At 34.6% G+C, this 16,154-nt stretch overlaps 1 protein-coding gene across 2 annotated transcripts; it reads left to right on the top strand.

Moving 5' to 3' along the window:
* The first annotated feature begins 1,698 nt into the window (after positions 1-1,698).
* On the top strand, positions 1,699-14,037 carry LOC110762186 (Protein kinase superfamily protein). Of its 2 annotated transcripts, none has more exons than XM_021964789.2 (21): positions 1,699-2,233; positions 2,338-2,382; positions 2,521-2,559; positions 3,809-3,979; positions 4,080-4,232; positions 4,455-4,490; positions 5,353-5,396; positions 6,627-6,717; positions 7,069-7,110; positions 7,240-7,348; positions 7,856-7,970; positions 8,065-8,114; positions 8,246-8,324; positions 9,058-9,108; positions 9,527-9,668; positions 9,781-9,840; positions 10,019-10,114; positions 10,216-10,257; positions 11,219-11,401; positions 12,650-12,769; positions 13,646-14,037. In XM_021964789.2, exons 1-21 carry the CDS (start codon positions 1,856-1,858, stop codon positions 13,748-13,750), a joined length of 2,151 nt encoding a protein of 716 aa, XP_021820481.2. In that variant the 5' UTR covers positions 1,699-1,855; the 3' UTR covers positions 13,751-14,037. The 2 variants fall into 2 exon arrangements, with proteins under 2 accessions (XP_021820481.2, XP_021820482.2); XM_021964790.2 differs by having other exon boundaries at positions 1,700-2,233; positions 9,796-9,840.
* The last annotated feature ends 2,117 nt before the right edge of the window (positions 14,038-16,154 follow it).

The raw sequence follows: 16,154 nt of genomic DNA, 5'->3' as shown, positions 1-16,154 counted from the left end.
GTTCAAAATAAGGTACATATTGAACATAAAAGGTCTCAATTTTTTATTTATCCAAAATCAATGGACTGGCCCTGTTTATAGAGAACTCGTCCTTCTCAAACCAAATCAAACCGTCAATTATAGTTAAAATCGGCTGATTTGTGTGATCCGACTGGGTGTGATGCCGACTATGAATATTTTTTTTTTTTAAGAGGGTGTATTCAATTAAAATTTTAAAAGAGTTTAATGGAGTTATTAAGTTTATAGAGTTCAATATATTTAAATTGATTTCTATAAATTGATTTCTATAAATTCCACATAGAGTTTGACTGAATTCCTGAATGATTTGAATGGTGGTTGTTAGAATTTTATCATAGATTTTAAAAGAGTTGATTAGAGTTCTAAATTTTTTTTTTGGGGGATGTTTATTGTTTTTCCATATTTTCAAAATAGAAAAGTACCTTTACAAATACAGAACGTTCAAACATTATACATCAAAAGAAAATAAAAAAACAACATATGTTTTGTATAGCATCCATTCTGAGTGCTCTTTTAGGTAACATTTTCATGAACACATTTTTCATCAGGAATATGAAGTATCTTGCTTTCTACTAATTGCTTGCTTAGCAAACCATTAGAATCGCGCAACCGTGCAAACCATTAGAATCGCGCCATTCACGGTTGGCAGCATCAACCATGAGTTCTAACTGCATATTGCTCTCTTTCGAGGTCCATGGGTTATAAGGTATTTTTACTTTTCCTGTTGTGAATCTCCCATTTATAATGTTACTAGATAATACATGCAATCTTTAATTAGTACATAAGAAAAAAAAATTTGAAGATTATTTTTACCTTTTGGCGTGGACTAGATATATATACATATATATATATGATAGCAACAAATATATATATATTGTACGAAAAAACAAATACCGAATAACAACAACTAGTAAATAAATAAAGATGAAAAAGGCATAACAAAAAAAAGGGAATGCTTACTGTATGATATAATGTACAGAAAACGACGCCATGGTTTGCGTAATTAGTTACCTATATGTCTAGCCATGGTTTGTCATCATATATATATATTATACAGAAAACGATGCCATGGTTATCCACAACCAAAATAAAAAAAATTAAAAACGAAGAAGGAAAAGTAGAAAAAATAATTGGGATGCTTCTGTACATGGATATATGTACAGCAACAACAACTATTCAAAGACTATCAACCATACGATAGGGTATCAAAGATCTATGAAAGCGTTGAAAAAGATAAAGAGTTTTTTTACCTCCACTTAACAAGCATATACGTTCTGGAAAGCGTCGAGCAAGTTCAAAGTTTCTAAGATTGACATAAGATTTGTCGGGGCCTTTTCTATTTATACTTACCACTTTAAAATCTAACGAAATTGGGCAAATTATTAATTCCTTCAAAATAAATAACTTTTTTAATATACCTGAACTTTGTTTGACTTCTAAAAAGTCGTAATTGAATACACCTAGATTTTGATGAATTTTTTTAAAATCAATAGAAATTTGAATTGAATACAACCAAATTTTACAAGCTCTTTTAAAATCTTAATTAATTGAATTACCACCCCTTATTATTATTATTATTATTTTTCCCTTACACTGAGTTTTGAGATTATGGGTTATGGACCACAAAAAGACCCTCATCCAAATAACCAAAACGGCCACGCAAAAGCAACGTTCACTTGGAGACGAGACAACAACACTCAACATTCGCTCATACACAAAGCATGAGCATTACTTGCATGACATGAATGGTTGAAATTCAACAAACACCTCCTTTCAAATTCCAATTCCCATACTCACATTTCTCCTTCACTTCTTTCACTTCCCCTCCAAAAAAAAAATGCTTCTTCGCCCTCCCTCACCTTTTCTCTCCTCCTCCTTCCTTTCCACTTCCACACCCAAACACCTCCGATTATTCTCTTCCTCCTCCTCCCCTCGCCCCCGTCCTCGTCGTCGCCGCTCTCTTTTCCGATGCGCCGCCGGAAACGACGTCGTCGAAGTCGACGCCTTCACGAATAAGTCGGGCTACCTCTTCGAGCTCAGTGACTCCGATGCCAACTCCATAGAAGACTATGACATTTCCAAAATTGGCGCCATTTACAGGCGGAGGCCGCTGATTCTTCTTCGCCGGCTCTTCCAGACTGGTCTCACCTTCGGAAAGTGGTTCGCGTTTCGCTACATTGATAACCTAATGGAGCGCTCTGACCAAATGTTCGAGGTCAATCTTTAATTCTGCTCTGTTCTGAAATGAAATTGCGAAACTTTTGAGGATTTATTAATTTTTAGTAGTATGTAATGGTTGATTAATACGTTTGCTTGCAGGTCAGAGCTGCAGAGCTTCGGCAAGTACTGCTGCAACTTGGACCGGTGCGTTATGCTTGCTTCTCTCTTTTTTTGTTTTTCATTATTGAATTGCTTACAATTGTTGATTATTTGTATTTTTGTTTTGTGGTTAAGCTAGTTGTTAGTTAATTCTTATTATTATTATTATTTTCAATCTTATAGGCATATATCAAAATTGCTCAGGCCATCTCATCTCGACCTGTAAGTTGAATCATTCTGATTAAAGCGTGCTCTTCCTTAAAAAAAGAAAAAAAAGAAATTAAAGGTTTTCTGACGTCAGGACATTTCAGTCATCAAAATATGATGGTTTGTGCATATTTCTCTAGTTGGGTATTGACAGTCCCAAACTACATTCCCTTTTTTATGCTGAAAGCATTCCGTGCATGTACTATAATGTCTGTCCATACTTTTGGCTATTGCTTGTGTAAGAGACTGACTAGTGCTCATTAGTCATTAGTCATTACTGGTGGAATTTTTATTCAATTAGGAGGGGCCTTCTCCCTTTTTGTCTGTTTTTAGTGAATTCTGGAATTTTTGTTCTTTTTTTCACTTCTTCTGCATTAATATAGTAGTGAAAGATATAGGGGCTTTGCAGCACAATACAGGTAGGCAGGCAGTGCAGTTGATATTATAGACATCATGTTTTAAATTATGTGGAATTGTTTCACCGAAAGTCTGAATTTAGATCCAGCTTATGAGTTTGGCTAGTACTAATAATGGAGGCACAAGATAAATATAAAAGATTATGAAGTTCTGCCTTTGATGTATTATATTTTAAGTGGTTTTTTTTTTTGAAGTTGTCTTCTTAACTTGGTTCAATATCTCTACGTATTCATGACATGCAGCTGTGCAGAGTTACATATATGCATTGGGATGTTCTGCCCTCACTTTTTAATTTATAAAGTGCACTTTCCCAAAATTAATGTTTTCAAGGCTTCATGTGTATTTTTGGATATTTTGGAATGCCTTGGTGACAGTTTGTCTTTAGACATGTTAAACTGGTTGCCAAAGTAATTGTTAATTCTTATAGATATTCTTGATCAATACTCTGAAATCTCTGAGAAATTTTTGAATCCTTATACATTGGATGCCGTAGTATTATTAGTTGTCGAAATATTTGCATTGTTTTCAAATGAAGTTCTGGAATTCAATAGTGCCACTTATCCAGGAAAGAGTGTCATCTCTTAGCACCGGAATGGTAATTGAAAATTGTTGAAGAAACAATTGCCATTTTGTGTCTTATCAGTGGATGTTTAAATCTCATTGTTTCCTTGCTAACAAGTTGATTGGCACCACCCAACTTACAGTGAAGTACTTCAAATATTTTACTGGAAAAATGACAGAGTAAAAGATGGTCATAAAATTTAGTTTGTTCTTTTGCAAAATGTAAGATTTCTGGGTCTACCTCAGCCATTGCTTTGGTTATCCTATTTTTTTTTTTTTTTTCAAGGACTTGATACCACCATCATATTTGGATGAGCTCTCACTGTTGCAAGATCGAATATCTCCATTTTCTACGGAAGTTGCTATAAATACAATAGAACAAGAACTAGGTTTACCAATAGAAGAGCTTTTTTCAGAGATCTCACCAGAACCTGTAGCTGCGGCTTCCCTTGGACAGGTCTTATTTGTTTATGCTTTGTTCCTGATTATGTAACTTAACTTTCGGCATCCTTTTTTATCTTGACGGTCCAAATTCATCTCTCTCTCTCTGATGTTAGGTTTATCAAGCTAGGCTTCGTCATACAGGACAGGTTGTTGCAGTCAAAGTGCAAAGGCCCGGAGTACAAGCTGCTATTTCCTTAGACATATTGATCTTGCGTTTCCTAGCAGGTCTACTTAGGAGAGCAAGAAAATTAAACACTGATCTTCAGGTAATGTTGCAGCATGTAACCTAGTATTGCACCACCCTCTAGTTAGTGTGAATGAGAAGAAAATTTATGCACCCATCCCAGAGTTATTATATGAGGTATGTCTATGAGAAACATTAGTACATATCAATGTATGGTCGCTCTGTGTATGTGCATATCTTTTCTTTATATTGTTCTTTTATGCCTTTTTGATTTTTATAACGTATACATGACCTTCACACGCAGGCAGTTGTTGATGAATGGGCATCAAGTCTCTTTCGGGTATGTATTTATCCCTTTATGCACCTTATGGAATTTGATGTTTCAAATTATATGTTATCACTGTTGACATCTGATCAAAAGATATGAAAAAGAAAAATAAAGTATACTAGCAACCAGATACTGAACAAGGATTTTTATTTTATTTTTTCCCCTTTGTTTTTGTTTATATGCTTTCTCATTGAAGTGACTATAGTATACACAAATAATGGACGTCTTTGGATAACTTTTCTTGGTTTACCACTATTTCCTAAAGATTAACTGTTAGAATGTGGCAAATTAATATTTTCAAACTATGACAATTAGAATGTGGACCATGTGTTATTTTATATTCTAATATCACGTGTGGGTCTCTCTCACCTCTAGAGGGCCCAAAATGTGGAACTCGGTGTAAATTGCGAGATTGCAGTTTTATCGATGTGCACTCAGGATCTTGCACTCAGATATGATATTTGAGTTTACCATTGTTTCAAAAGCTTAAGCTGTTGGAATGTGGGTTAAGCATTATTATTATTATCATTTTGAAAAGAAGATAAGCATTATTTTTATGCTCTTAACATCTTCAAAACTCACGATTCAACTAAAAATATACTCTTGCCAGAAACATGCTGCAGTGACATTATTAGCATGAATGGACAAATTTGCATCATGTGAAAAGTATGTCTCAATTGCACCGAAATTTTCAGCAGCACCCCTTGAATGTGATACTTTGTTTGTCATGTGTTATTATGCCTACTTGCTTACATTTCCTTTCCTTTTTGTAATTCCCTGAACATCTTTCTGTTATCTAAGATATTCTTTTTGGTTGTATAAGGTTTATTCTTAGAACTTCAAATTGAATACAGGTAAATCACATTGAATGCAGGAGATGGACTACAGGACAGAAGCAAATAATGGTCTCAAATTCAGGTAAGTGGAGGGATTCAAAACTTACGTAATCTTAATGATTGATAGTGTTGTAGGAACTAAGTTCAAAGGATAATAAATAAAACCAATCCAAGAACAAGCACATAATTATGAGTGTACTCTTTTGTGTAATAAGTACAATTTACACATACATTTGAGGTTCATTGAATTCACATGATTAGTGTAGTAGGTGGGATAGATTATGTTTTTAGAATTTTTGTGTAATAAATGCAATTTACACATACATTTGAGGTTCATTGATGTCAGATGATTAGTGTATTAAGTGCGATAGATTATGTTTTTAGAATTTCGAAGTGTATTAATGCGGCTTTTTTCAGATTTATGTACCAATGAGCCTATAAAAGGGGCACTTAGCAAGCTTTAGTAAAAGTTAGTGAAAGTTCTTGTGATTTCCTGCTCGTTTGAAAAGTATGGGTTGACTCGGAGTGACTCCAAGGCTGGTGTGATTCCGTAATTTTTCTAATTTCTATTGTAGTGATTCCAGTAAACATTTGGTGGGATTCCATAGGCTGGAGTGAGTCTGGATCTCTCTTATATTCCTTTAACTCATTCTTCTACTACATCAGTTTTGGTATCAGAGTTGTTTCTTCTGCTATATCCTTACATGGTGGGAGATCCTAAATACTTGATACTTGGGTAGATGGGACTCAGAGATCAATCTTAAATTTATACTACCTCACATGTCAAATTATAGCCTATTTGTCCTCTCTCTCTCTCTCTCTCTCTCTCTCTCTCTCTCTCTCTCTCTCTCCCCGGTAAGATTCTCTTTCTCTTCCTTACATAAATGATGCTTTCTATTTGATTTCATTGAAGGCCTAAGCTTATTATTTACCTAATGGAAGGTACCTCTTTTCAGTCTCTGGCAATGTTTACTTTACACACCACGCAAGGAAGTTACTTTGAAAATTAGTTATTTGAATTGCCTCTTGATCAACTAAAAGCTTCAATTTGAAAAGCTTTATCCTTTGAATTTTAAAGATGACAACTTGTTTCATTTGCAGTAACATTCTTTGACTTTGACCTTACCATAGTTTGACACGCTTTCTGCCTATAATGCACTGTATTATCATAAAATTTCAATGTATCACCTCCCGTTTTCTTTCATGTCATTGATAACTTTATATCCTTTTCCAATTGTTATGAGGTTTATGTTTCGCATTGAGCTTGAGCACAAAATTAATGTTCTAACTGTGGTCCTCTGCGCTTGATCAGACAGCTATATGGTGGTATACCTGATGTTTTGGTTCCAGAAATGTATCTGGATTACACAACTCGTAGGGTGCTTGTGATGGAATGGGTGGAGGTATTATGACATGCTATGGGACCAGCTCTATAAAGAACAACTTCCAGTGGCTCCCTGACCATTCTCCTTTAATTATCACATTTAATTGGAGTGCACAAACGTGATAATCAGAAAACCAATTAGACACAAGATAGAATTGAAAGGCGTATGAGATATTGCAACAAGATTAAAAATTGTTTGTAATTTGTTGTGCACTTAAATCATAAGAATTGAAAGTGGTGGATATATGTGGATATATATGACTTAAGTACTAGGCAATAGAAATTACTGTTTTTAAAGATGTATTTTTACGTGCCGTTTAGTATGTCTGTATGTTTCTGCTTATATTTTCTCTGTTTACTTGTATTCTAGGGGCAGAAGCTGTCAGAAGTAAATGATCTTTACATGGTTGAGGTCATGCGCTAAACTAATTTCAGTTTCACCGTTCGTAAAAAATCAACCTGTTGAACTCTTTACTTTTTGTGTTTAATTTTTACCTTGCTGAAGAGCTTAATAAAATGCTTGCTTCTTGGTGCTGAATAGGTTGGGACTTACTGCTCATTCAATCAAATTCTGGAATATGGATTCTATCATGCAGATCCACACCCTGGAAACCTTCTTCGTACATATGATGGGAAACTTGCCTATTTAGGTACTAGCCTTGCTCACGTGTGAGGTTAACTTTACATTTTTTTTGTACATAACATATGTGAATGTGTGGTTGAGGGATAATAAATGCTAGTTGCTCTGGTGATTGGAGAGAATAGTTACTTATGAAGGACAGTGGACGAAAGGAACGTGTCTGAAAAACAAAAGAAAGTCACCAAAAAAATACAACAGAATAAGGGAATTAGAGCAAGATTGCCAAAATATAAAGTTTCAACTACTGAGGTTTATTAAAAATAGGCCCATCTAGATATTAAATAGAAGCGGCGTTGAACAAAGATTTGTATAGATATTTATATCCAAATTAGAACTGGTGGACTGTTCAAATTTGACCGTGAACAAAGATTTACATAGTTCAATGTAAGAAAGAAAAGAAGCCACAAAGACACAAGATGGAGATAAATTTACTCTTTGCTGCTTAATGGGTTGAATTCCAATTAATGTGTTGATTTATTTTATCAACCTTTATTAACTTACATGGTTCCACAACCAGATTTTGGTATGATGGGTGAATTTAAACAAGAACTCCGCAATGGATTCATTGAAGCTTGCATCCATCTTGTAAACCGTGATTTTGGTGCTTTGGCTAAGGACTTTGTTACTCTTGGGTATCATGTTTTCCATTTCTTTCAGTTGATGCACAGGTTATGTTAATTGACATTGCTGGAAGTTACTTTGTTAATTCTTTTACAAACTCTGCAGGCTTATTCCACCAACTGCAGACAAGGAAGCTGTTACAAAGGCTTTAACAGGTTCCTCTTTGTGTTTACATGAACCTAAGGACTTAGTTTGTCTGATGTGTTGTAATTAAAAGTCGGGAATTATTTCTGTGGAAGGGCTCCATTAACTGGTCTGAAGCCACCAGCATTGTTTGTGTCTGTAGGTGTCTTTCAGAATGCTGTTGCCAAAGGAGTGCGAAATATTAGCTTTGGAGACCTCTTAGGAGATTTAGGAACCACCATGTAAGGTGTTTCCTGTTTCATTTTGATCCACTTGGAAGATAAGATTTATAAATTTGCAAACTTTAATGTGCCGCCATCCTTTGTTTCTCAGTTAACGTTTCAAGGTTGCCAATGCTTGAGCTTGTGTGGATTCATTGTATATTTTTAGGCCATTGATTTCACAATTTCATGACTTATATTCCTTCATCCACAACATTAAATGAAAAATCAATTTCAGTAGCATCCGCATCTTCATTCTCGTCGTTATCATCATTATCATCTTCCTCATATTTTTCCTTCGCTTTTTGGGAAACAAAGTCCTCCCAAGTCTGTAAGACTGTTGCTTTTCACCCACACTAGGATGAAGACACAGCTCTTTTAGGGGTTTTCAATGTATGAACAATGTAAGTTTAAATTGAACTTATAAAGCAATTTTTGTAATAGTTGTCTTCGTGGAATTTATCTCATATTATTGGTTCAGTCACTGTTGTGCCATGTCACGTTGAACATTATGTCCTCTATTTCTCTTCTTTTGATACCCAAGAAATCTGTCTTATATCAGACCACTTGATGTTATTGTTTGCATTTTAACTTTTTCCACATGGAAAGTGTGCATATGTCTTCACTTCTCGTTCACATTTCCTGAAGATTGGAAGTATGTACTGCTATATTGAAGTTGACATGTTCACTCTCTTGAGCTTTATATATAATTGTTCATCAATGAATTGTCTGATATTTTCTTTGTTTGTTGCAGGTACAAGTTCAAATTCCGTATACCTTCTTATTTTTCTCTTGTCATTCGAAGGTAGTTTTGTGTTTCCAAAAATATAAAATGGACCTCATGTACTGTTAATTATATTTGATATTTTGTTGAGATTCGTATATGGCTCCTCAATTTGTTAAATAATTTTTATTACCTGGTTAGTCCTTTGATAATGACACCCAAAGAGAATGTAAAAAACTAATTCTGTCACAAATGAAATCTACTTACTTCCGCTTACTTAACCTTATCATCAAAGAACTTGTTATGTCTTTCCAACCAAACAATCCATATAGAAACCAAAACTGCACATCTCTGGACCTTATCTAAGAAGACAATTAGTCTAGCATCATCTAATGTTAAATCTGAAAATTCTTAGAACTTTCCATCAATTTAGTTTCTGCCAAATGTTTAATACTGGTGCTATCTATTGTCTTCTAATACGTTTGTTTATGGCTCTCAGCCTTGCTGTATTGGAAGGCGTCGCCATCAGCACCAACCCAGATTACAAAGTTTTAGGTAGTACGTACCCATGGATTGCTAGAAAAGTACTAACTGATAGCTCACCAGAGCTCAAGTCTTCCCTGCAGGCCCTTCTTTATGAGGTAAAGCTCCAATACAATTTTTAAAATTTTTTAAATATGAGGAGTAGTACTGTGTCTTTCTATTTTTTCGCCCATTGTATATTCTTCATCATACCACAATTTTGATTCCTAGATGATGTCTTATCAGGAAGGCATTTTCAAAATTGATCGTCTAGAGTCTCTACTTTCCGAGGTAATAACTATTTCTTTCGTGATGCATGCCCTCTGGTCTTTTTCTTGTGAAATATGTATTGATAATGGAATGTGAGTTAGATACATGATGCATTTTTAGTTCACACTGACATCTTAGTTATCTTGAATTTCGGTACAGTTGATGTCATTGAATTAATTTTATTACTCTTTTGTGGCAGGCCCTCCGTGCCAAAACAGAGAAGGCTTTATTAAGAAAACAAGAAGATGAGAGGCTAGTTATCAAGCAAATCCTTTCTTTTATGTTGGCAGAGAAGGTAATAATTTGCATGTGTCTTATTTCCTTTTCATCTTCAATCTGGGCAGCCAGATCATAAAATCAATGTCAAATCTTACTTTATTTGTAATGTCATTTCAGGGTGCATTTGTGAGGGATATACTTCTTCAAGAATTTGCGAAGGTAGAATCATTGCACTTATGCTTGTTATTTTAGTTATAATCCATATTAGGAATGGTGATAGTAGAAAAGTACAATTTTATTTAACCAACATAATAGAAATGTAACTGCAGTCTGTATTTTTTAATATCTGAAACATATTTTGTTTTGTTTGGAAGGTTTTACCTTTACATTAGAGCCGTTAATAATTGAACCTTGAGTAGTTTCTTTGTGTTGGGGTACCCCCCCACCCCCCACTAGTTCATTAAAAAGAAAACAGAATTGAACCTTGATGGATAAAATGTATTAAATAATAGAATTACTAGTTTCCCCGTAAATATATTTCACTGATGAGGAAAAAAAAAATCTTAAGACTACAAGAGATAGAATTTTTAATTATTTACATGGAGCGAAGTTTGTTCTACAGAAAATTATTGTTTATCGGGGACTATCAAATTTCAACTTATAAATTAATATAGTGTTCAATTTAATATGCCTTTACAGGGTGGCATAAAACCACTTAGATTGTTAGGGGTAAAATGAGTCTTCAATGATATATTTACGCATGGACTTCGAAGAATAGATCTCTATTGTAATTTTAGTGAAAGCAAATACACGGTTATAACCCAACATCTGGATTGTGAATTAAAAACGTGTATCACATGTTCCCTGTCAAGGTCCACTGGATTTCAAAATTTGAAAATGGCTGAATGATTGCAGTTTACACAAGCTAAGACATTTCTGTTGCCCATCCTATGACACATGTTTAATTCCCTTGAAACAATTAAATGATTGGCCTTGATGAAAGAGGTAAACTATTTCATCATTGTAATCCCTGAGTTTCGCATATCGCATCAGAGATATGGTTGAATTTGTCAAAATGTCTTGGGCATGCGGTTATTGTAGTTACGATTGTAATTATTATTGCTCTTCTTATTATTGTTTTTGGTATTTCTTTTCTATTTGATTCCTTAATTGAACTCAGGGATTGGATGCACTTGGGCTGGCAACCTTGGATTCTATTACTGCTGTGGCATCTGCTAGCATACCATTCACTTCTACTTTTTCATTCTCAACAATGACCAATGAAGACAAAATCAACTTAAGAACACTACATCGCCTTCTGCTATTGCTGTCAGGGCTTCAAGGAATTGAAAACTCCAAAGCAGTAAGAGTTTAAGCTTGTTTGGCGTAGTGATGAATAATATCAGTGGTAAAGAATATAGGGAAAGACGAAAGGGCTAAATGCACATAATATTTCTTTGAAAGGGCTAAATAAAGGGCTTGATTTTCTGGTTGTGGTACGGCTTAGGCTTTTCCTGTGAACCTTCTCATAGTAGTTTAGAACTATGACTGGCAAGTATGTTGAGTCTGGGTTGGTAAATCTCTGTTTTCATCTGAATAAATTTAGCGACACTTTTTTCCTTTTTTTGGACCGATGGTTTCTTTTGTTTTCAAAACAGTTTTCTTTTGTGACAAACTGCAAAAAAAATAAATATATTGACAGGTATAATTTTGAGTATTGGAAGTGCATAGACTGGTGCTTAGGTTTTGTTTTTATTTTTCTTTAAATTCTTTGGCTTTATATGCTTTGTGCAAATGTGGCCATTCAAATGATTTCATTTCAATAATAATAATAATAATATTCTCTGAGATGATATCCCTGTGACAAAGAAGAGTAGTTTTTTGGATTGGAAAAGATGGAGAAAGTATTTGCAAGACAAGTTGCATGTTCATGAACACTAAACACTTTGGAAGCTTAATTTTGCATTTTGAAGAAGTCATTCTTCCTCTTAATTTTTCTGATGAGGACATAAGGTGATGGTTCTATTTAGAGTTTGGACCACCCATATTTTCTCAGTTAGTCCCCTTTAAATGGAAACATGTAATGAAGTTACTTTTTTACCCCTAATTTTTTGGCATTAAAAAAAATGGCCTGGCCATAGAAAGCTAGAGGATGCAGAGGGGTTGTTGCCTCCAGCACCATTGATAGAGGTGCCAGGAGTGCATAGAGGAATGGCAGATGGAAGGTCTTTTATCTTTTTCTATATAAATTGTTTGCTCTTCATTTTGTTTTGTTAAGGGTAAATTTGCATTAAAAATTTTACAAATAAGGGGAAGATTACTAGAACCACCCATTTGTGAATTGGAACCTCATTAAATGGAAGATCACATTTTAAGATGACACCTAGTTTTCTATGATCAGAAAGTTATCTTGCATTTGAGACTTGACATGTTCATAGTATAGGCGAGTTTGTTGCAATAATTTCATTTTATAGTGTGAGTATTATGCTTTGTTATTAATTATCACGTACCCATTGTGATTACCAATTATCAGTGAAGGATATAACTTTTTCAGATTGCGTGTAATCTTAATATTTTTATTTACTGATAATTCTCAACTTTGGCCTTGAAGGTAATTAAAGAGGATATCCCATACAAGAATCAACAAATGAACTCGGAGGAAGCATCATTAGTATTCAATCAGCTTGCATCCATTCAAGACATTCTACCTATCCTTTCTGTTATTCCTGAGGTAAGGAGCACATTTATGTTTGAACATTATCATTTACATATTTTGGCATGCTAGTTCTGGAATGAGTACTTGGTAGCTTGGGATTTCCAAAACTGTAGTGTTTGGATCCATATGGCCCATTCACTTCTCTTCAAGATTTCATATTTAAAAGGTTATGACAGCATTCCTAGAAACTATGGTTGTTATTTCGTGGCATTAACTGAGTAGTCTTCACAGAATAGGTTTGACTAGGAATTTGGCCCTAATTTATGCAATTGACTAGTCGTCCAGTTGTTGAAGAGTTGTTTAAATTTTCCAGCAATGTATGTTTTTATTAATTTAATGATGATTATACCTTTTGGTCAGAAGTTGACTCTTCTGCATAGACGAACTGGGGAATTTTGTGGGAATATGTGGTCCTTATAGAAGTTTCCTACCAGTGTGGGAAACAGATTATACCTTTTGATCACCAGTGGTGAAGCCAGGATTGAAACTTGGGGTTTAATGGGCGGGGGCAGGGGCCTAGGAGGTGTGCTAGAGATGGGGTCGGGACCTGTGAGCTAGAAAGTTTGCTTAGATGATGTTTTGGTTCATGCACCATCGGGAAAGAACCATCTTTTTTCTATAATATATGGCAAGCATCTTCTGTGCCTATTGTCTATATGCAATTGTTATTTATTGTTTTCTACCGGTTGTAGCTTTTCTCTGTCACAATCAGTATAAATTTTTTTTTGTGGGGGAATCAAACCTAGGATTAAACCTCATACACTTGTACTTTTTATAATGCGCAAATTATCTTTCTTTTCTGATTACAATTTCTTTGTACGTATTTTGTTAATTTTGGACTGCATTCTGCATTTATGCTGATTACAACTTTATATGTTCGTACTTTGGCAGCTCCCACCAGAATCACAGCAGCAGTTACTTAATCTGCCAGCCGATCTCACCGGAAGATTAATTTCTCGTGCTGCTGCAAGGACGATCCGGAGGATCATTTTGTGATACCCAAATATAATTCCGACAGCAATCAAAGTTGCTAGCTTATACAAGAAGCAAGATTTTGTGCAGTCTTCTTTCTGGTTTTCCTTGGCTGTATTGATCATGCCTTACAATTGGCTCCTTTATTTTCTTGTCTAGCTAAAACTAAATCTAAAATATTTTTAAAAGCAAAATATATATATATGTAGGAAATTATAAAGGTGTGGAAATAGTTTCAGGGGTGTAGTCCATTTAGATTTATACATTTGTAAAGGCTTTTTATAAGTGATAACTTTTACAGGATTGACTGATTTTATGGATTTCACATGATTAAATGACACCTTGTAGGCATGTTTTAACCAAAACAAAGTTTTATGTCCGCTATACTCTAGAGAGATTATTGTGTATATGATACACCACATGGTTGTGTATTTGATTAATATCATTTGTCCATTTGTTAATATTAATATCCTTAAGAGTTTATTGTCCTAAACCTTAATCCCTGAACTTTAATCCTTAAATGAGATCATTAATAATTTTTAAAAGAAATGCTAAAAAATTACCAAGCTCAATATTCACAGAGTACAACTCACTTACAACTCCCTTCCTGTTTGGGTTGCGGATTGAATTTCCAAAGAATGAAATTCTTATGTCTAATCCCACGAGATGTCAATGGAGGATGCTCATTCACATGTTTGGGAACGTTGGGAAATAGGGAGTCGGAAATTTCATTTTCTCCAATTCCCATGTTTGGTTTGTGCTATATTAGGATTGAAAAGTTGTTTAGTTTTTCAATAATACCCTTGATTTTTATTATTAAGAGTTATTAATACAAAGAGTTCTTTAAAGGTCAAAAGTGATATTTAAAAATTATAACATAGATAAGTTAGTCAAAAAAAACTGCATTAAATGCTTTCCCAAGTGAGCAAATGGTATGAAATTCCCCACCCATGAGTTAGGTATTGCATTTTCGAAGATGCACACTAAACATGTGAATGCAATTTCATACTCATTCTCCAACTCCAAGCTCCTAAACCTTGAACCGAATGGCCAATGAGAAAATATGAGTGAGACATAAGCAATCTATCTTGGGAAATCAAACAATTGTGAATAGATTGGAGAACTGGCTTGACATGAGTTATTTTTATGTCTTGAATGAAATAGGGACTGTTTTATGAACCATTTTATTTCAGACTTTTAAAAACGTAAAAATGTTATAAAACTAGAGGAAATTGTAGAGAGAATTGAGATATAGAGAAAGCATAGAAATCTGATGTTTTCATTGAGTCATTTTCTATCTATTACAAATGAGGAGGAAGCCTTATTTTGTAGGCAAAGGTTATTGCCTCCCGTGAATGTGTGTAATCATGTCTTCCACTTCCACAATACTTTCATCATTATATTCTTCATTCTTTCCAAATGTGTGGGCTCCACTCAAGACTTTACAACACTCCCCCTTGGAGACCACTATGGAATATGCCTCGTTAAAAACCTTGCCAGTAAAACTCAGTGGGACAAAAACTGGTCAAAGGGAAAAAGAGTACATAACCATTTGTAAAAATCTGTGTATATTGACACGCGTGCGACACTGCCTCATTAAAACCTTGCCAGGAAAAACCCAGTGGGATAAAAACCTGGACGAAGGAAAAAGAGTACAGTGTGTGAATATCTTTATTGACAACACGCTCCCCCTGATGCTTGGCAAAATATCTTTAAGCCATACTGTTGATCATCTTTCTGAATATGATAGTTGACACTGCTTCTGTGAGTCAATCTTGTAATATTGTTGAATGCTCCCCCTAAAGAATATCTCCCCCTAAAATCTCATGACTAACTTTTTCTAATAAGCGACCATAGAAATTTCCAAAGTTCGCGTATCCAAAAAAATCTGGGCCATTTGTAAGTTCACTTGAAAAAAATATGCCCGTATATGGTGTTATGCAGAGATAGCATCAAATATGCCTCACATCATCCCAAAGCGATGGTGATGGAGTTGAGCTCTATCTATAAAATACAATCTTCGGTACAGTATATTTCTGGAAAATCATTTAAGTACCCAACGGATAATCCACATAAAAATGCTTCAATACTTTCTTAGTATAAGCAAGAATCTCGTTGGCATAATGCTCGATCTTCAGGCCGAGACAAATATTTCTTGAACTCTTTAGGAGTTTTAACCAAGTATTAACTCTTCAGGAGTTTTGATCAATTATCAACTCTTCGGGAGTTGTAATGTGTTGCAACCATATTATAATTAATGTACTCACTGAGGCAATTTATACATATTAGTATTGAGTACAGATTTTGTGCTTCAAGCACATGTCCTTCAGGGATTTTATTTAAGGGATTACAGTTCATGACACATTATATAGCTTTAAATCCAGCTATTAGTTATGCTTGTCCATCTTTAGGGAATCGCTTCTGGCGA

This window comes from Prunus avium, chromosome 8 (genome assembly GCF_965620075.1).
Source record: "Prunus avium chromosome 8, drPruAviu1.hap1.1, whole genome shotgun sequence".
In the NCBI taxonomy this organism is placed as follows: domain Eukaryota; kingdom Viridiplantae; phylum Streptophyta; class Magnoliopsida; order Rosales; family Rosaceae; genus Prunus; species Prunus avium.
The sequence above is the reverse complement of the archived record's forward strand: the minus strand, read 5'-3'. Positions and strand labels throughout refer to the sequence as shown.

What these genes read in the sequence shown, in the direction of transcription:
- LOC110762186 (XM_021964789.2), top strand. Translation starts at nt 1,856, where the DNA reads ATGCTTCTTCGCCCTCCCTCACCTTTTCTCTCCTCCTCCTTCCTTTCC. An exon ending in GCTCTGACCAAATGTTCGAG is followed by an intron (nt 2,234 to 2,337) that starts GTCAATCTTTAA and finishes GTTTGCTTGCAG; the next exon opens with GTCAGAGCTGCAGAGCTTCG. An exon ending in GGAGATTTAGGAACCACCAT is followed by an intron (nt 8,325 to 9,057) that starts GTAAGGTGTTTC and finishes TGTTTGTTGCAG; the next exon opens with GTACAAGTTCAAATTCCGTA.